Source organism: Phocoena phocoena, chromosome 2 (genome assembly GCF_963924675.1).
Source record: "Phocoena phocoena chromosome 2, mPhoPho1.1, whole genome shotgun sequence".
NCBI classification, from domain to species: Eukaryota; Metazoa; Chordata; class Mammalia; order Artiodactyla; family Phocoenidae; genus Phocoena; species Phocoena phocoena.
In genome coordinates this window covers 74,064,875-74,086,263 of record NC_089220.1, presented here as the reverse complement: position 1 = coordinate 74,086,263, position 21,389 = coordinate 74,064,875, and the positions used below count along the sequence as shown (strand labels likewise).

Below are 21,389 nucleotides of genomic sequence, written 5' to 3'. Positions count from 1 at the left end.
CTATTACTCTTCTAAATATGTATAATTTTTCTCTTTAGAAAATGGCATAGCATAGTCTGCAGTCTGCTTTTTTTACTTCAGAGGTATATGTACTTCCTCACATCCAATTGGAATACCCACAGTAATATGCCCACATCCCAATAAGTTAGCAGAAACTAAGTAAACATTGTTAAGTAGATTTTGGAACAGCTATAATTATGTTATGCCCCAGGTTATTCTCTTTCTCTGCTGCAGAATGGATTGGTTTCACTGCAACCTGTGTTTCCGAAAAGATGGGGCCCATTTCTTTGTCACCAGCTGTGGCCATATTTTCTGTAAAAAGTGTTTGACTCTGGGTGAGTGATTTAACTGTTTTCAGATTCAGGCAAAAATGTTTTTAACCTAGAAATAATGATTAACCATTTCTCTGTGTAACTTGGAATAAAAATCACTTAGTAGGCCAAAGGTGGTGTGGGTATAATAGGAAACTGTTGATTATGAAAATCGGAGGAATCCATTAAAAGGAATGATTTAGCAAATGGACTATCTATTACTTGAACATCAAAAGGTGCTTGTCAGTGTTCTGAAGCCTGTGGCAGGGAAAGCCACAAGGTTATCAGACTGATTAGAGGAAAGAGAAAAAATAAAAATAATGAATAGAAATTGGGAAAGTGTTTGATAACAAGAGCCATTTCTAATGGGAAGTAGTATAATCTGTGAAATCAGTTTAATTAGAAATGTTGACGATGGTGATAGTGGTGGGTGATACCTTTGTGGTTTAAAAAGTATTTTCATGTGTACCAGTTTTATGTATCCTCACCACAATCCCAGGAGGTAATTATTAGTAGACTCATTTTACAAATGAGGAGCTGGTTCAAATAGGCGATTTGACCAAGTTCTTGCAGCTGTTAAGTCTTAGAAGAGACAAATTTAAGGTGTGTCTTTTTTTTCTTAATGCTAAAATACTTACAAGGTACGTATTATATTCTGTAGGTATGTATTCTGGGTAGTAGGTCCAGAAGAGGGACTTAAGATGTTTTGATCAGGGAAAATTTCATAGAAGAGGTGTTGTTTCAATAGAGTTTTGAGTAATAAACTGGAGTCTGCCAAGTGAATTAGGCAGGGAAGATCATTCTGGTTTAAGAGAACAGCATGTGTAAAGGAATACAACATCATTAAACTTAGTACAGGGAAGTACATGTGGTTGGGATTGGTAGAGCATAAAAGGATAAAGTAAGAAATGGTGAGAGATGAGGCTAGAGTGGTAGGTAGTGGCCATATGATGGAAGGCTCTATATACCAGGCTAAAGAACCTGAACTTTATCCTGCAGGTGATGGAGAGCTGTGGAAGTTTCTTTGTCTTGTCTTTTTCTTAAATAGAAGAATGATTTGCACTTGCTAGCTCACTCTGATAATAATATGGAAGGAAGATGGGGGAAAACTTCATCCCCAAGGAAAGAAGAGTCAGGTTAGGTAGCCTCTGGAGAAGCTTTTTCTCTATGTGAATCTCATGACCCTTTAAAGTTATCTGCTAATGTAACAAAGCTATTACTATGGTAACAACAGCTCACTTTGGAGCAGTTTGTCTCGGTGAAGCATACGTCATGTGATGTTTTCTCCGGACATGGCATTTATCTTAATCAATAACCAGCACCACTACTAAAATTTTAACTTCACAGGAAGATGAGGAATTTTAATTTCCACATCTTTCAGATTGGGTTAATTAGAGAATGAGAGTAGGAGAGCTTCAAAACAATATCCAGGAATATTAGCAAGGTGAGAACAAGGCAGGAATAATTGGAGAGTTTCTTATGGTGCCTAATGTGTGCCTACTGTCAGGTAGATAGAATAAAAAATAATAACTTAAAGTTGAGATCTTTGGTACTCTTCCCAGACTCTAGTAAATGTACACTCCTGTACTCCTGCTGGGAGGCTACTGTCCCTCACCTGCAGAAGAAAACTGGGAATTTATAAAAAGGGAGATGGGTAGAGGTACAGTGTGAAAGCCTTACTTCTCATCAACATACAAGTTTGGAAACACTGATTTCAAGAATGGAGCTCAAGTTGATGTCCTTTTATAGCACAATGACATTTTGAATTCAGTAAGAACCCTCTTTTCATTAGCTAGCCTACTTGACTGTTATCATGTACTTTAGGAAAATCTTACCTCATGCCTATGAGAACCAAACATTTTTTTCCCCTTTCCCCACTAGAAAAATGTGCTGTTTGTGGAACTGCCTGCAAGTATCTGGCTCTTTCTGATAATGTAAGTTTTTCCTCCCCGTCACAATCTTATCCCATTCCTGGTGTGTAGGAACTATACAAAGAATACAGTGGCTAAGAACTGAAATTTTGGGGGAATTCCCTGGTGGTCCAGTCGTTAGGACTTGGGGCTTTCACCGTGGGGGCCTGGGTTCAATCCCTGGTCAGGGAACTAAGATCCTGCAAGCCACGTGGCATCGCCAAAAAAAAAAACTGAAATTTTTTTTTTTAAAAAAGGAACAAACAAAACGTGTAGATAGCAATTGAAAAAAAAAGGAGGTAAACTAGAGATAAAAGAATTATTTGTGGATTTGTGACTACTGTCACAGAAGCATGAGGTAAGAAGGATTAGGATATGTAGTCTACATCTCCTAGCGCAATAGTGATCGCCCTTTTAGCACAGTGAAATAATACCTGGTGCTTTAGAAAGGGTGCTATGTCTTTAACCATATTTGCCTGTATTTTATTTCATTCCATTGTGGATGTGTCTTACTGTCTTCATAGCTGAAACCTCAGGAGAAGATGTACTTCAAAAGCCCTATGGAGACAGCTTTGCAGTATTTTAGTCACATCTCTCAGGTATGAGAAATAAAAGTGAAGAAAATCTGATTTTCCAGGCAAGTTATAAATGCATCTTATTTCTTTTCCAGAGGTTCTCTTTAAACTGCATTCGCATATTTGTATACAATGGGGAGAAATTGGCTGCCCTGTTTGCTTTCTTCTCTGATGATAAATATCTCAACAGTTAACTTTTTACTCACCCAGAATCTGTGATAGGCTGTAAAAACTTCTATGTAGCTGACATCTTGCCTTGTGGTTCCTAGTTCTATTTAGTAATTTTTGAGGATAAAAAAGGTTCTAGAGAGCTTTGTCTTCTTTCTTCGTACATTTAATGAATCTTCTAAAAATTGCTTTGAATATACAGGCCTGACCCTGCAAACAATGGATTTAGTAGCCAAGCTTTTGCTTATAGACCTAAGTTCAAAAACGGATTTCTTGTTCTCCACTCTTATTTTTCAATAACCTCTCTTAGCAACACATATATATTTAATTCTTCAGTTAGTATTTATAATAGGTTGCCTGAATTTTGGAAGATATTTTTCTTTTCCTGATGCGTGATATGTTGTCATGCCATTGACTTGGTCAGGAGCAATAGAATTGTGGAAGGAAGTGAAGAGGAGACAGGACAACCATTTGAGAAAGTTCCCAAATTCTAAAAACTTTGGTTTTTCCCTTCCACTCTCCAGTTCTCCACCAAGATCATTTCATAGCCTCATGGGATTGCTATCTGGGCACATTTCTTGAGATTTTATCACTATTTTTCTTCTCTACTCTTCTTGTTCTTACGAGAATATTTTTTTATTAAACGTGAAGATGGTCCCTTGTCATGTTTGGCTGAAGACAGTAGGTTTAATTTTTCTTTGGTGTCTCCCCCTCAATCCTGACTCTGGAGATAGAGGAAGGGAAATTAAGGCATTCACTGCATCCTGCTTTTAGCTGCTTGGGTGAACCATCATATCTGAGATACTATTTAACATTATGGGGAGATAAAATCCAGCTGAGACTCAAGGAGAAATGTAAACAAGGTCACATGAACAAGAGAAAGAGCAGAGCTTTGGTTAATAACTAAACCAGGGGTTAGTTAATGATCAGGAGAGAAATTATATGTAGTCCGAATTCTACCCTGCCTAATCATGGGACCAAATACACATGGTCAAGCAATCAAGATAAAATACATGAAAAGGGTCAGTTAATCATCACTGTAGTGAAGTGCCCGTTTGGTGAAGTCAGCAATGTCTGAAAATGTGTTTTCCCAATCTGTGAAGTTGAATAACTGATCCAAGTACTGTCTAGATTGTCTCATTCAGGCTTCTGCTCATATTTTTCTTCCTCAGTCAGACCTTTACTGATTCTCATATCTCAAATAGCAGCCCCAAGTCTACTTCTTACCCTGCTTTATTTTTCATCATAGGTCTTATCTCTAACATTATATAATTTATTTATTGTCTGAATCCTGCACTGCTTTCCCTTAGCATAATGTGTTCAAAGTTTATCCATGTTGTAGAATGTATTAGAACTTCATTAGTACTTTATTGCTTTTTATGACCAAATAATAATCCATTATATAGCTGGATATACGTTTCACGTATTCATTCATCCATTGAGGGACATTTAGGTTATTTCCACTTTTTGGCTATTATGAATAATGCTGCTGTGAATATTTGTATACAAGTTTTTATGTGGACATATATTCATTTCTCTTGGATATATACATAGGAATTAGATCACTGGATCAAATGGTAACTCTATGTTTAACTTTTGGAACTGCCAGACTGTTTTCCCAAGTGCTTGCACATTTTACATTTTTACCAGCAGTGTATGAGGGTTTTGATTTCTCCATATCCTCACCAATACTTGTTTTATCTGTCTTTTTTTATAATAATCATCCTAGTGGTGTGAAGTGCTATCTTGGTGTGGTTTTGATTTTCATTTCTCTGATGATTAATGATGTTGAGCATCTTCTCATGTGCTTATTGGCTATTTGTTTGTCATCTTTAAAGTAATATCTATTCAGATCCTTTGCCCATTTTTAAGTCAGATTGTCTTTTTATTATTAGTTGTAAGAGTTCTTTATATATTCTAGGTACAAATCCTTCACCACATATGTGATTTGCAAACATTTTCTCCCATTTTGTTGGGCCCATCCACTTTAAAATTAAGAAGAAGTAACATAAATGTCCATTAAGTAAATACAAATAGGAAGAACAGACAACACTGAGCATCAAATAGAGTAGGAAATAAAGAGAGAAGAGGTTGAGAGAAAGAGAGGGAAAGATATAGGTTCACAAAGAAAGACAAATTCAGAGCAAAAGGCGCAAATGAAAAGACAGAGGGACTTCCCTTGTGGGCCAGTGGTTAAGACTCTGCGCTCCCAGTACAGGGGGCATGGGTTTGATCCCTGCTTGGGGAACGAAGATCCCACATGCCATACGGCGTGGCCAAAAAACAAAAAGATAAATGAAAATACAGAGAAAGACTTTTTTTTTAAATGAATTTATTTATTTATTTTGGGCTGCATTGGGTCTTCGTTGCTGCACGCGGGCTTTCTCTAGTTGTGGTGAACAGGGGCTACTCTTGGTTGTGGTGTGCGGGCTTCTCATTGCAGTGGCTTCTCTTGTTGTAGAACACGAGCTCTAGGCACGTGGGCTTCAGTAGTTGTGGCTCTCGGGCTGTAGCGCGCAGGCTCAGTAGTTGTGGCACACAGACTTAGTTGCTCCGCGGCATGGGGGATCTTCCCCAACCAGGGCTCGAACCTGTGTCCCCTGCATTGACAGGCTGATTTTTAACCAGTGCGTCACCAGGGAAGCCCAAGAAAGACTTCCATAAATTTAGTGTTGGGACTGACAAACTTTTTCTTGAAAGGTTAGTAAATATTTTAGGTTTTGCAGGCTATGCAACCTCTGTTGCAGCTACTCAACTCTGCTGTTGTAGCACAGAACAACAGCCACAGGCAATCTGTAAACAAATGGGTATGACTGTATTCCAGTAAAACTTTATTTACAAATACAGGCAGCTGGCCCTGATCATTAGTTGGCTGACTTGGAAGTCATATGTTTTGCTAACATACTTAAATAACTACCATATAAATCGTTTGAATAAAATCAGGTCAAGACCTGATCTCATAAATAGATCAGATCAGTTTCCCATCCCTCACTTGAATTTAAAGACTGAACAGCTGAGATAATCAATGGTGCCTTTGAAGAAAGGTTTTATTTAGTTGAAGATTATTTTACCTGAAAAGAAAAGTTTATCTGTCAGTTTTTAAGACTTCTGAAACAGTGTAGTTGAGTTCTTTATCACTACTGAGCAGGTCGAGGAACCTTAAGCCCCAGTGTGAGAGGCTTTGATCACAAACTGTGCAACCCAAAACTTAACTCCCTGGCTGTGCCACGTGGCTTGTAGGATCTTAGTTCCCTGACGAGGGATCGAACCTGTGCCCCCTGCAGTGGAAGCGTGGAGTCTTAACCACTGGACCACCAGGGAAGTCCCCTTGCTTTTGATAAGGAAGCATTTTTAGGATTCTTTTTTGCTCAAATCTCTTTGAGCACCAAAGTAGTTTTGGCACATAGGTTAGTAGGTCTCTTGGCTATATATTGTATCTATCTGTAGTATCTATTGCTCGCCAACCCTTTGCCATTTTAGATAACTCCCAGGATTGAGTGCCTTTTTTCTGCTTCTGCATTGTTCAAATTTTCTAAAATGAATATGTTTTACTTTTATTGAAAACAAGAACAAATTTTAAAAAATAGATTACAGTGAATTCTTATCTGTGTAGAATTAGTTTAGTTTGCTTTTGAGTAGAAAGGAAAGAGTGTAGAGACTATATAAATTCAGAAGTAGAATTCTTTAGTAAGGTGGCAAAAGCAACTTGCAAATTAAATGAGAACAAAAAGTTTATGACAAAAGTACCAGATCTAGGAAGGACCTAAGAAAAAAGGTTTACGGTGTGAGTAGGGAGGAAACAAATGAGACCTGAATACTGCTGTGTATTCAAAAGTAGAACCTGACAAAGCTAAAATACTTTCCACATATTAACTTTTGATCTGATTCAGTAATCCCATGATAGGCACATCAGTATATCAAATGGTAAATTAAAGCAAAAGATAAAATTATTTACCCATGGCCAGAAATAAAATTCAGGAATAGATAAATCTCCTTCTGTGCCTCTTTGCCCTTTACTGTAGCAACATAAACAGCCTACAAGTGTCTATGTGTGAGTATCTTAGGGAAAGTAAATTGGTTACCAGTGCTCTGTAGAGCTAGGAATGTGAAAGCTGAGTCCAAGCTAATAGTAAACAAGTAAGGTCAGAACCAGTTCTAAGCTTGGAAACATTTTTTTGGTTGTCACTTCTTGCTCAAGATGAATGGTTATATTTTTAAAGGGTCATTCTATGTCAGAATGTTCTCATTAAGATATTAGGAAGGCACTTTTCTGGAAATGAAAACCTTTGGCTTTCCCTAGTTTTGGGGAATCATGAATTAGGTCAGATGCTCCAGAAGAAAATGATCAGTAATAGGGTATGAATTGATGGGTTTCCATTTGTTGCTACAAGTAAGGGGAAAGGAATTATGGGGGTTGTATGTCAAAGGTCTGTTTTTCCCTAGTAGGTGTGGAGTTTCCAGAAGAAGCAAACAGATCTCCTCATCGCCTTTTATAAGCATAGAATTACCAAGTTAGAAGCAGCCACGCAGGAGGCACAGCAAACACTGACTAACCAGGACAAGTAAGTGACGAATGAAATCACCAGAGAGCGTTTTTCCTTTCATAGAAGCTGTAGCCCTTATTTCCTTACGGTTCCAAAGCCTAAAAATTGCTCCATGTGTGTTTATGTTTGTCTTGGTTAAGTCAGGTACAGAATTTTTGGTCTCTCAATCTCCATTTTATTTTTCTCTTTCTTCCCTCAAGGGGCCTTCCCTACTTTATAGCTTTCCCCTTTTACTTCCATCTGTCGAAAACTACTTCTTCAGAGAAATCAGACATGACTTTTTCACAGTAATAATGATGGAAGATTTAAAATGTTACCTCTAGGAGGGTGTGTTTTGGTTCTTTTTTTGGCTGCGTTGGGTCTTTGTTGCTGTACGCAGGCTTTCTCTAGTTGCAGCAAGCGGGGGCTACTCTTCATTGTGGTGTTGGGGCTTCTCATTGGGGTGGCTTCTTTTGTTGCAGAGCATGGGCTGTAGGCGCGCAGGCTTCAGTAGTTGCAGCACGTGGGCCCTAGAGCGCACAGGCTTCAGTAGCTGTGGTGCATGGGCTCAGCAGTTGTGGCACACAGGCTCAGTAGTTGTGGCTCATGGGCTCTAGAGTGCAGGTTCAGTAGTTGTGGCACACGGGCTTAGTTGCTCCACAGCATGTGGGATCTTCCCAGACCAGGGATTGAACCCGTGTCCCCTGCATTGGCAGGCAGATTCTTAACCACTGCGCCACCAGGGAAGTCCATGTTCTTTTGGAAATCTTAAGCTAAAAGATGGAATCCCTGATGGAAATTTTCAGACAGCAGCAGGCCAGGGGAAAATGTGTGGAGAGGAAATGCAGTTCTGTGTAAACTTCTGAAATCATACCACGTGACTGTTTATTTTGTCCACCTGATTCTTCTCACCACCAAAACCCTGCCATTGCCCCCCTGAATCACCAGATCTCTGACAGAAATACCTTGTATAGTGGCAAGTATCTCTCCGGAAGCATTAACTAGATGTTGATAATAAAAATCAGGTTTTTTATCCCACTGACCTGCTGGAGCTGATTGTTTCTTTTTCCATCTTTTGCCTAGAGAGCTGTCAGTCTTAAGGAAAGAGAATGGAGAACTGAAGAAATTGCTAGCCATCCTAAAGGTGAATGAAATAGATTTTCCATACTATTATTTTCTCTCTTACTAGGCCCATCTATCTAGCTGACTGAATAGAATTAGTGTTTCCTAACCTTTTTCACATCATGGCTGGTAATAATTGATAATATTTGTACAGCAAGCACACTGTAGTAAATGGACGAGGCCACAGAAGACCTTGGAGGGATGAAAGGACAAAATCTAGCACAGTGGTAACCTATTCTCGAATATCAGTGAGTCCATGGCATAACACATGGGAAGCTCTCTTATAGAAGAGATATCTGTGGTAACTTAAAATTTGTCTTCAAGAATCCCAAGGCACCTCAGGACCTTTCCTGTCCCTCAAACTCTATTTCCTAGACATTTGTCTCTTCCCAAGATTGTCCTTTGTGTTTATATAATGTTCCTTTTGATCTTACTCTTGTAACTCTTCTAGCACATTGTAATCCTGTCATTTTCCTTGCTCTCCCCATAGACTCTCTATATTTCCCTACATGTATCAGTCTACAGGATTCCCAATGTGTTTTTGTGAAGAGGACCTAAATTTTCTCTCCCCAAAGCTAATAATTTTCTGAGGAAACACTCACTGTTGCTGTTTTTTCTTCTATTGGGCATCTTAGTAACCACAACTAGAGGACATTGCAGCTTAGCTATCTGACAAGTAAGATCCATTGATTGGGACCATTGAGCTACAGCTTCCTTCACTCCCATTTTTTTCACCTACAGGAATCTCCAAGTTGGTACCAAGGAAGCAGGTCAGTTTTATCAGGCCCCATACCATCCCTCTTTGAAAATTTCTATCCTTTCTTTTTTTTTTTTTAATTGGAGTATAGTTGCTTTACAATGTTGTGTTAATTTCTGCTGTACAGCAAAGTGAATTCTATCCTTTCTTGGCACTTGGCTGTAGCTCCTGTGTGGGCTCTGCGGTGGAGGGAATGGTTTATGAATTCATTTTTCACTTCTCCAAAAAAGAGCTCCTCACTGAAAAGTGCTGAACTAAAATCTTGGATGAATGCTCACCCTTGACCATCACCTTATGAAATCCTACTCACCCCTCAAAATTGAACTCATGTGTCATTTCCTCTGTCAGCACTTTATTAGACAGATTTAGATGTTCTATTATTCATTTATTCAATAAATATTCATTAAATACTTACTGTTTGTGAAGCACTGTATTAGGTGTTGGGTGTACATCACCGATTATTCTAATTGTAAATGTCTATACCCTACCAGTTATTATATATTTTTAATATCAGCTCTGCATTGGTGGATTAAAAAGACATGGCCCCTGACTCACAGAAGCTAAAGTCTAGTGTTCTATCATACTTCCATACTTCTGACATACCCATTATAACACTTATGTTGCTCTTTTTCTTTTTGTCTCTCCCACTAGCCTGTGAGCCTCTCAAAAATAGGAACCATATTCTAGTTATCTTTGTAAGTTCAGGATCTAAGACTTATGAGCACTAAATAAATGTCTGTGGGTAGATGGAAGAGGGGATGGAGGGAGTGAGGGAATGGCAGATGTATGAATGGATGGACAGATGGATAGATATATGTAAAGTTGAGAGTACCTGTTAAGGCACTATGGGAAGGAAGAAAGAAGGACTTCAGAACTTCTATTATGGGCAATAGAGAAGTGGAGAAGATTTTGTTTAGGGAATTGGAGAGCCAAGGAGTCCCATATGGAAAGCTTGCCTCTGTATTTTGGGCTAATACCTGTAATACATGATTAGTAAGCAATCTGTGCTCAGAGAGAAGGCTGTTATTTCTGTAAATGATGACCTGATTGATCCTCTAAGGTGGCACTAAGTTCTGCTTAGAGAAAATAGAGCTGCCTTTCTTTTTTTTTTTTTTTCCGTGCAGGTCAACCACACCTCGACCAGTGGGCATTACTTCTCCATCACAGTCAGGTAGAGACCATGTTTTGCCCAAATATCTGTGTGAGATGAGTAAATATCCTTTTCCCATATGGAAGATGGTTTCCTCTCAGAAAGTATAATGTGATTTTCCGAATCTTATGTATGACATGAAAAGGCCATACTCCTGGACACTCACTTGCAACATGTAGGCTAGGCAAGGCAGGGCGCACCATTGATGGCAACTTTTCATTCTGCATTTTATTCCCTTTCAGTTACTCCACGACCCAGTTCTCAGCATAGCAGCCAAGTGGTCAGGTGAGTAGAAAGCTACACAGCAGCATTAGAACTGTTGGCAAAAGATCAAGATGAAAGAAATGCCTAGATACGGCTGAGACAGGGACTGAGGAGACTTTATGTCTGTGTAAAAGTTTAATACCAGGTTTGTTTTTTCCTTTTTGTTTTGCCTTATACAGTCGGTCCTCCTCAGTGGAATCTATCCTTTATAGAGGGGCTGGCTTTAGTAACTTGGGACAGGTAAGAAATATTCACATTATCTTTTCAGATTGAGACTTCTAATGCTAAATGAAAGCCAAGATTAAAGCAAGAATATTAAACTTATATAGATTTTGGCATGAATTATATGATGCCATGCCTGGACTCTCTTTCAGCAATTCAGACCTGATGTTAGAAGCTGACCTAATTCATGACTCGGAATGAATAGGGGTGAAAATAGTGGACTGCATTAACAGTGTCCATCATGTTCATTTTGGAAGGAGTAAAGTGTGGATCCTTCCTGGAGTCATGTACCCACTCTGGGAGAAAAACATATGCTTCAGTGTATAGCCATAGCATAAAATATGGAAGCCAGAGAATCGGGATATATTTATTTATTTTATTATTATATTTTTTTTGGCGGTACACGGGCCTGTCACTATTGTGGCCTCTCCTGTTGCGGAGCACAGGCTCTGGACACACAGGCTCAGCGGTCATGGTTCACGGGCCTAGTCGCTCCGCGGCATGTGGGATCCTCCCGGACCGGGGCAGGAACCCATGTCCCCTGCATCGGCAGGCGGACTCTCAACCACTGCGCCACCAGGGAAGCCCCGGGATATATTTATTAATGTTTATTATTTGTCCCTCAGGGAGCCAGAGCGCTGCAGGGAAGGAGCACTCCAAGAGACTCTTTTACTGGTGAGAGGGGCAGTGTAGGGGAAGGAGTCAGAAGCCAACACATTCTGAGCAGATTTCTGGTTTTCTGTGCATAATATAATGCCATTTTACTTTTTCTCCAGAAGGTGGTTCCAGATACAACTTTTCTAGTAATGATATTTCTGTTCTCAAACTGATAAGGGGAAAATTGAAACTTGAGTATTAGAAAGTCATTGAAACCCTCTGGTCAGGAGACTGGAGAGTAACTTTTAAAATAATTGACCTGGATTTTAATTGCCACAAGATGGCAGTAGAAGTTAGATCTAAAAGAAAGATTAACTAGATGCCAATTATGTTAGCCTGAAGGGTATCTGGCTTCTTCACTGTGTATCAAACACAAAAATATTCCAGTGAAGAAATATTTTGGTTCCACCTACTTAATTTCTTGTCTCTTTCCCCTTAGAACTATTACTGTTATTACTGTTTTTCAAGGCATTAGTCAGTCCATAGAGTATACTTGGAGAGGATTTCCCTTTCTTTCCCAAGAGGCAGTTTTGAAATTCACAGATCTCTTCCTGGATAACCATTTTTGAAATTCACCAAATAGCCTCCCTCCAGTTCTTTCATATTCATCCCTTTGAAAAACGTAGGTGCTCTAGCCAATTTATTTCTGTTAGGTTAGTAGTAATACTCTCTTTTATTTCTGATTTTAGTTATTTGGGGCTTTCTTCTTTTTTCTTGGACAGCCTGGCTAAAGATTAGTCCATTTTTTAAACAGTTCTAAAAAGGAAGTTTATTTTAAAAAAAATTTTAAATTAAAGTATAGTTGATTTACAATATCATCTAAATTTCAGGTGTACGGCACAGCAATTGAGATATATATATATATATATATATCCGTACCATCTTCCAGAAAAAAATCGAATGAACTTTTTGGCCAACCCAATACAGACTATACATACATATGTATGTATATTTATATAACTGAATCTATATATACATATATTTTTTCAGATTCTTTTCCCTTATAAGTTATTATATAATATTGAGTATAGTTTCCTGTGCTATACAGTAGGTCCTTGTTGGTTATCTGTTTTTTTTTTTTAATTAATTAATTTATTTATTTATTTTTGGCTGCACTAGGTCTTCGTTGCTGCGCGTGGGCTTTCTCTGGTTGTAGTGAGCAGGGGCTACTCTTCGTTGTGGTGCTCTCATTGCGGTAGCTTTTCTTGTTGTGGAGCACGGGCTCCAGGTGCGCAGGCTTCAGTAGTTGTGGCACGTGGGCTCAGTAGTTGTGGCTTGCAGGCTGTAGAGCGCAGGCTCAGTAGCTGTGGTGTGCGGGCTTAGTTGCTCTGCGGCACGTGGGATCTTCCCAGACCAGGGCTCGAACCCCTGTCCACTGCATTGGCAGGCGGATTCTTAACCACTGCACCACCAGGATTATCTATTTTATATATAGTAGTATGTATGTGTTAATCCCAGCCTCCAGATTTATCCTGCCCCTCACCCCACAGGATTAGTCAATTTTGTTTGTCATTTCAAAGAACCAACTTTTAGTTTTCTTGATTTTTCTCTATTATTTTTCTATTCTCTATTTCATTTATTTCTGCCCTAATCATTTTCTTTCCGTCTGCTTTTGGGTTTAGTTCTCCTCGTTTCTTAAAGTGGACGGTAGCATTATTGACTTGAGATCTGCTTTTTTAATATAGACTTTTACAGTTATAAATTTCATTCTGAGCACTGCTTTCACTGCATCCTTTTAAGTTTTAGTATGTTGTGTTTTTGTTTTCATTCATCTCAAAGTATTTTCTAACTTCTGTGATTTTCTTTTCTTTGACCCATTAGTTACTTAGCAGTGTTGATTATCCACATAATTGTTAATTTCCCAAATTTCCTCCTGTTAATTGATTTTAATTTCATTTCATTGTTGTTGAGCAACATACTTTGTATGGTTTAGATCCTTTTAAATTTATAGCCTAAAACATTGTCTATCCTGGGGAAAGTTCCCTGTACACTTGAAAAGAATGTGTATTCTGCTGTTGTTGGGTGGAGTGTTCTATAGATATCTGTTAGATTTAGTTGGTATATAGTGCCATTTAAATCTTCTGTTTTCTTGCTGATCTTCTGTCTTGCTGTTTTATCCATTATTGAAAGTGGGGTATTGAAAGCTCTATTATTGTTGAATTGTCTACTTTTCTCTTCAATTCTGTCAGTTTTTGCTTCATGTATTTTAGGACTTTGTTGTTAAGTGCATATATAAGTGTTATATCTTCTTGATGGGTTGACCCTTTCATCATTTTGACCTTTGTCTCTAGTAACAATGTTGTCTTAAAGTGCATTTATCTGTTATTACCCATTCCAGCTCTCTTTTGTTTACTGTTTGTGTGGAATATCTTTTTCCATCCTTTTACTTTAAACCTATATGTGTCTTTGAATTTACAGTGAGTCTTTCATAGATGATGTATAGTTGGATCTTTTTTCACCATTTGGCCAGTTTCTGCCTTTTAATTGGAGAGTTTAATACATTTACATTTAATGTAATTATTAATAAGGAAAGACTGCTTCTGCCATTTTGCTATTTGTTTTCTATGTGTCTTTTTTTTTTTTTTTTTGCCACACCACACAGCATGTGGGATTTTAGTTCCCCGACCAGGGATTGAACCTGTGCCCCCTACAGTGGAAGCGTGGATTCTTAACCACTGGACCACCAGGGAAGTTCCTATTTTCTATATGTCTTATGTATGTTTTGTTCCTCACTTCCTCCATTTTTGCTGTCTTTTGTGTTAAACAGCTATTTTCTAGTGTACCATTTTACTTTCTTTCTTGTTTCTTTCACTATATTTTTTGTTATTTTCTTAGGGATTAACATCATAATTAACATCATAATTTATAACAATTTAGTTCAGATTATACCAAACTTAATTTCAACAGTGTACAAAAACTTTTCTCCTATATAGTTCCATTCCCCTCTCCATTCCATTGTGCTGTTATTATATAGATTATATCTTTAAAAATTGTGTTCTCATCAACATAAATTTATAATTATGTTTTATGCAGTTGTCTTTTAAATCAGATAGGAGGAAGTTACAAAAATACACTTATACTTTTATGTTTATCAATGTAGTTATCTTTACCAGTGATCTTTATTATTTCTTCATGTAGATTTGAGTTACTGTCTGGTGTCCTATCACTTAAGCTTGAAGGACTCTCTTTAGTATTTCTTGTAAAGCAGGTTTGGTAGTGATGAATTCTCTTAATTTTGACACTCATCTGGGAGTGTCTTAATTTCTCCTTCATTTTTGAAGGATAGTTTTGCTGGATTTAAAATTTTTGATTGACAGTCTTTCAGCATTTTTAATACATTATCCTCCTATATTCTGGCCTCCATGGTTTCTGAGGAGAAATCAGTGCCAATTTTATTGAGAATCCCTTTCATGTGATGAATGGCTTCTCTCTTGCTGCTTTCAAGTTTCTTTTTTTGCCTTTAGTTTTCAACAGTTTATGATGAGTCTAGGTGCGGATCTCTTTGATTTATCCTCTTTGGGATTTGTTGAGCTTCTTGGATGTATAGATTAATGTTTTCATCTAATTTGGGAAGTTGTCAGCCATTATTTCTTCAGATAATTCTTTCTGCCCTTGGTCCTCTCTGTTCTCCTTCTGGAACTCCCATTTTGCACATGCTGGTGTGCTTGATGGTATTCCACCAAGGTCTTTGAGGCTTTGTTCATTTTTCTTCATTCCTTTTTCTTTCTCTTCTTCATACTGGATAATCTCAATTGATTTATCTTCAAATTTGCTGATTCTTTTTTCTGACTGCTCATATCTCTAGTGAAGTTTACATTTTAGTTATTGTACTTTTCAATTCCAGAACTTATATTTGCTTCTTTTTAATATAATATTTCTTTATTAGTGTTCTCTATTTGATGAGACCATTCTTATACTGTTGTTTAGTGCTTTAGACATGGTTTCCTTTAGCTAACTGAACATGTTTAAAATAGCTGATTTAGGGACTTCCTTGGCAGTCCAGTGGTTAAAACTGTGCTTCCACTGCAGGGGATATGGGTTCGATCCCTGTTCGGGGGAACTAGGATCCCGCATGCCTGTCAACGTGGCCAAAAAAAAAAAAAAGAACCGCTTGGTTAAAGTCTTTGTCTTTAAAACCCAATGTATCTGAGCTTCCTCAAGGACAGTTTCTATTGCTTGTGCTTTTTTCCTTTACATAGATCATACTTTCTTGTTTCTTTCATGCTTCATAATTTTTTGTTGAAAACTGGACAGCTAAATAATATAGCATGGCAACTCTAAGAATCAGATACTTCCTCCCTTCCCAAGGTTTGTTGTTGTTGCTGTTTGTCATTGTTTAGTGACTTTCTAAAACTGATTCTGTAAAATCTGTATTCTTTCTCGTGTGGCCACCGAAGTCTCTATTTGGTTAGCTTAGTGTTCAGCTAATGATTGGACAGAGCTTTCCTTAAACACCTAGTACCAATAAATCCCTCAGTGTTTGCTGAGGGACTGTGCGTTGGGGTGCACCTTCAACATGCAGCTGACGACTGTGCCTTAGCCTTCACTTTCTGCTTGTATGACCTCAAGGTAGTCCCAAGGTGAGAGCTTAGAGCCTTTTCAATCTTTACTGAGCATGCACACAGCCCTGTGCATGCACATGGCCTAGATTCCCAAGAACTTGTTGTTCCTTTTCAAAATCCCCGTGGACAGGTCATTCCGCAGCTTTTCCTTTTATGCTTTTTGGTTAGCCTATTGTTTGCCCCAACTGATATTCACCTCCTCAGGCAGGCTAAACAAGTGCCTCTAATTATTTGCAACAAACACTCCTGGGGAAAAAGCTTTTCACACTTGGTGAACTCTTAAGCTCCAAGTCCTGGTAAGTTTGGCTCCAAGTCAGGTCAAATAAAGGCAGCCTTGCAAGTGAAGTCTTCCAGTGAAGAACTAGGCAGGTCAAGTATGACAATTCTCTGGGAATGAGGTTTTGAAAGAGCTCCAACCCCATTCCATCCCCTATGATGACTGCCAAGCTGTTGATTTTCAAGGCTACCATGGAGCTGGAGAGGGAGAAATGGGAATAGGGCAAGTTAAAATGTCACAAAGCTCACTGTTCTTACTCACATTCAGCTATTTTTCTGGAATAAACATTCCCCAGATTGCTAAAAGCCCTTTGTTAATTTCCAGAATTCTGAAGAAGTTGATTCTGACAATTTTTGCCAGTTTTCTCATTCCTTTTATGGAGAGAATCTGTGGAGGTCCTTACTCTACATTTTTACTGCTGTCACTCCCAGCCAATTTAATGACCCTTTGTCTTTAGCCATCCTTTCTGATAATCTTCACCTTAGAGGGGAAACCAAGGCACAGATACATTAGAACGCATCAAGGCAGTGATGGATCCTTGCCCATAAACTCATGAAAGGGCGAGGAAAGCACCTTTATGATCCACTGCTAGGTGACTTGTGGGCTTTTTCACTTGCCATTAGCCCCCAAGTCTAACATATATACCAAAATCTTTGATCCCCTGTTCCTTTGCCCTGGCCCCCAGAATACCTGGATCTCTTCTTGGTTCATGAATTATCTCATAGGCTCATTTTTATGCTTTTCAGAAACCCCTTCACCAGCTTCCACTCACAGCCTATCTTATAGGTAAGTAATACTGCTTCCTTTCACTTGAGATCTGTTCCCACTGACATTCTGCCAGCAGCCCTGTGGTTACTTCTCCACTGGCCTATACCACTGAAGTTTATAATCTACCTTGTAAACAAAAGAGAAGGTTGAACAGTACTGTGTCTAATATACATCTGAATTACTTAATTGTATTCTGAGTTGCAAGCAGGGGATTCATTTCCTCTCTGGTTTAATTGTATAGGCTCTTCCTTTACACATGGTTTTTACTTCAACCTTTCCTTTTCTCTGCTGATGCTTTTATTTCCCTTCCTTAGACCTTCATCTGCCTCCTCCGGACAGGGGATTTTCTCTTTCAGACCATCCCTAAGTGGTGGGGATTCAGGTCAAATAGGAGTCCTCACCCCCAATAATTCAGGTAAGTTAAATAACATTCCCAAAGGAGTGGAGCTTCAACCATTGACATAAACACTAAAATGAAGATTTTCAAGGTGCAAAGAAGTTGGGATTTTTACACCCCAGCCCCTGAAAAAAGCACTGTCTCAAGTTTGACCACTTAATATTCTTTAAGAGTTAACCCCATTTCCTTCACAGTTAGGGCAGGCTTTGGCTTGTGCGTAAATATCACTCATCCTGTCACCTGGAGTAGAGTTCTGCTCTTTAGCCAGAAGGTTGGCCTGTAGAATTAAACTGGCTTTTTGTTTGTTTCTTTTGAGATCCCTATGTTGCAGCATTGCTGGGAGCTTAGTGCTGAATGAGAATGATAAAACCAGCATCCTTTTTTCTCCTCATGTTTTCCCAAAAGATACCTCTGCTACCAGTCCTTGTGATAAGGGGCTATCATCTTTCATAGCTCACCAAAATCTTTATATTGTCTCTACATCTTTCTACTCATAGTTAAACTCAAATCTCAGACCTCTGTGTCACCACCCCATCCTCACAGTAAAAGAATGGACTTTATATTATAACCCACCTCTTGAATTGCTGAGCTAACAGTCTTTTCCCTTCTGAGTAGTGTACTGCAGATTAAGAACCACTTATTTATCCTGATGCATAAATAACAATACTGAGAAACTGCCCCAGGTAGTTATCTTTCACTATTTAATTCCATCCTCCAGGTCAAAGGGAGAGCAGAACCACACTAGAGGGTCTTCCTGGTTTCCAGCTACCAGCCCTACAGGTGAGCCCTGGCCAGTCTAACTGGTCTGCTCATGAAAACCTCACACAGTTAGGCCTGCACACTTAATGCCTCATTCTGGTCTCTTGTTAAGGTGATAGAATGTAACCAGTGGAGAATGACGTGGTTTCAAGTGTGGTAACCACAGGTACACAGTTTTCCAGAGTGGTGTCACTCTGATAATATGACTGTTAGATTACCTTCCTGGTTTGGGGTTTAAAAATTAGGTCACAGGGCTTCCCTGGTGGCGCAGTGGTTGAGAGTCCGCCTGCTGATGCAGGGGACACGGGTTCGTGCCCCGGTCCGGGAGGATTCCACATGCCGCGGAGCGGCTGCGCCCGTGAGTCATGGCCGCTGAGCCTGCGTGTCTGGAGCCTGTATTCCACAGCGGGAGAGGCCACAACGGTGAGAGGCCCGCGTACAGCAAAAAAAAAAAAAAAAAAAAAAATTAGGTCACATAGTAATGAAAGGTTTTAAACTGAGAGGTCTTGGCCAGGGTGAACTAAGGATGTGGACACAAATGACATTCCCAAGAGTTTCACAGAAAGGGGTTTTCAATGGAATATATATTTTGGATAGAGGTACTGCTTGAACTAGGAAAAACCATTTTCATTTCTCCAAAGAGCAACAGCAGAATAATGTTTTGTAAATTTATGAGACTATTATTCTGATCCAGAAAACAAGAGGAAAAGGGCATGGGAACGAGAAGAGAGGTTTGTAAGGAGCTCTATTAAATGAAAAGTCCAGTCTTGCCTTTTAAGTTCACTTTTACACCTTGGGTTTTGAGGATACTTAGGCCAAGCTCCTGGTGACCTACTAAGGTAGGTAAATATTTTGCTCTCATGTTCCAAAATTCCCTTTATTTTCGTCAGCAAGGAATTAGGGTCTAAGCCTTAACAGACAACGCTAGGGAAATAACATCCCTCTAAGACCCTCGTAAATCGAGGGATTAATCTACAGGTGAAAAAAAGACTTAAGACACATATAAACCATCTGCAAATAAATGGCCTCCAGTTGGATCTTGATTGGAACAAACTGTAAAAACCATTTATGAGACAGTTGAGGAAAACTGAATACTTAGTGGACATTTTATATTAAGGAATTGTTAATAGTGTTTTTTTTGTAGGCATGATGCTATTGTGGTTATGTTTTTAAAAATAGTCTTTATCTTTTAGAGATGCATACTAAAATACTTACGGATAGAAAATTAAATGATTGTCTGAATTTTGCTTTAGCTTAATCTAGTGGAAAGGGGCAGTGTGAGAAAGTAGAAATGAAAGAAAATTGGCCATGAGTTAATTGTTGAAGTTGGGTGATGAGTGATGAGTACATGTGAGTGCATTATACTACTGTTTTTGTATTTTTTGAAAATTTCCATAATAAAGTTAGAAAAAGAGTTATTGAAGAAAGTACCACTTCCCCAGAGGCCTAACAACTCTGCCTCCCTGGTAATCATCTCTGGGTATGGTAGTCATGTTCCAGGCTTCCCAAAACTGTTTGATTTTCAAATATTCGGCTTTATCACCATAAACCACGGAAATGCTCCAGTTTCATAAGTAGCAACAAAGCATTTGTCACATTAGATGTATCAAATCTTAGTTTGGAAAAGTTAGTTTTCATGAAATGGAGAAAACTATGGGGAAGCAACAGCAGCAGTTTACTGTCACAATAAACTTCATATAATGACTTGAGAGGGCCTTACTTGCCCTTTTTGTTACAAACACCCTTAACTGCCTTCCTGTCCTGTGCTGCAGAATCTCTACCAACAGAGGCAGATGGGATTAGCCAGGGGGAGAGAAGCATGGAACACTCCCAGATAGACCATTTTCAAGATCTGATCTATACATACTGCTGAAGGATGGACGGTAGCATCTCATACTCATTTAGGTGTGATGGCCTTGGAAAATGTACCCCTACCTTGTTTCCTGGTTTCACTCTGTACCTTCTCTCTCTCAATCTTAATCCTATACACCCTGTATTACTTCCTATGAAAATGGTCAGGTCAGAGCTTCAGGAAGATGTTTATATCTCTCCCACAAGATACAGATAGCTCCCTTATTTCCTGCAACTTGAAACAAGGTTATAAAAACAATTCTTGGCATCATTGGGGGTGGGGGGTGGGGTGATATACTTATTAACCATGTTTTATTTCTGGATTTCACTTTTTAGCTTTGGATATATTCTCCCACTGCTGATGTTAACAAGCCACAACACTGTTCCTTGCCCTAATTTATTATACTTTTTCTATTTGCCTATTGTTTCCTCTGTGCCTAGTTACTATTAAATATGTTGATTTTCCTTTCTGTTTGGTAACGGTTGGAGACACAGGCTTACTAAAGTACACAGATAATGAAATAAAGAGGATGTCCTTTTATTGCTACTGCAACTCTATTGGTATTACAAGCTCTCAAATGGTGGAATGGGCAAAGAACACTACCACTGAGATCAAACATTTATTCTTCTTTGGGTACTAAGGGGTAGAAATGAGGGATTAAATGGGTAGGCCACTGGCAGGCATACCTTAAGCAAAAATATTGGAAAAATGTAAAGATAGCATCTGCCAGAAATAAATTTGGTCTTGGGAATGACCTTGTAGCTGAATAGGATCCCACTACCCTTTCTGAAACTGAATTTATTTTAAAGGCATTTCTAAACTCCCTCTCTTCTGAGCAAGAGCCTGTGCTGTAGCAGATGCAGAAAAAAGTCTGCCTAGTGATAGATACTGATCTACTAACTTTTCAAGTTTTTGTTCTTTTACTTTACCTCAGTATATCCTGCCGCTTCAAAAATAAATAAAAAGTATACTAAATCAGAAAGTTAATGGATTTGGCTCCATTAATCTCTAAACCATAGAAGTGGCAAAGTGGAGGTGAGAGAAACAATTTTATTTTTGGCCTTTTTATTATTATTCTAGCAATTTGGGGCTTTCCACTTTTTTATTTCTAGATG

The 21,389-nt window shown here is 38.7% G+C and overlaps 1 protein-coding gene across 1 annotated transcript; it reads left to right on the top strand.

Annotated features, from left to right (window-relative positions):
• Window positions 1-235: 235 nt before the first annotated feature.
• On the top strand, window positions 236-20,260 carry RNF212B (ring finger protein 212B). The gene is made up of 14 exons (XM_065872954.1): window positions 236-335; window positions 2,193-2,245; window positions 2,746-2,820; window positions 7,411-7,526; window positions 8,571-8,631; window positions 9,351-9,379; window positions 10,491-10,537; window positions 10,759-10,801; window positions 10,960-11,020; window positions 11,629-11,677; window positions 17,245-17,284; window positions 17,581-17,681; window positions 18,382-18,443; window positions 20,195-20,260. The coding sequence occupies exons 1-14, from the start codon at window positions 236-238 to the stop codon at window positions 20,258-20,260; spliced, it is 903 nt and encodes a 300-aa protein (XP_065729026.1).
• Window positions 20,261-21,389: the final 1,129 nt, after the last annotated feature.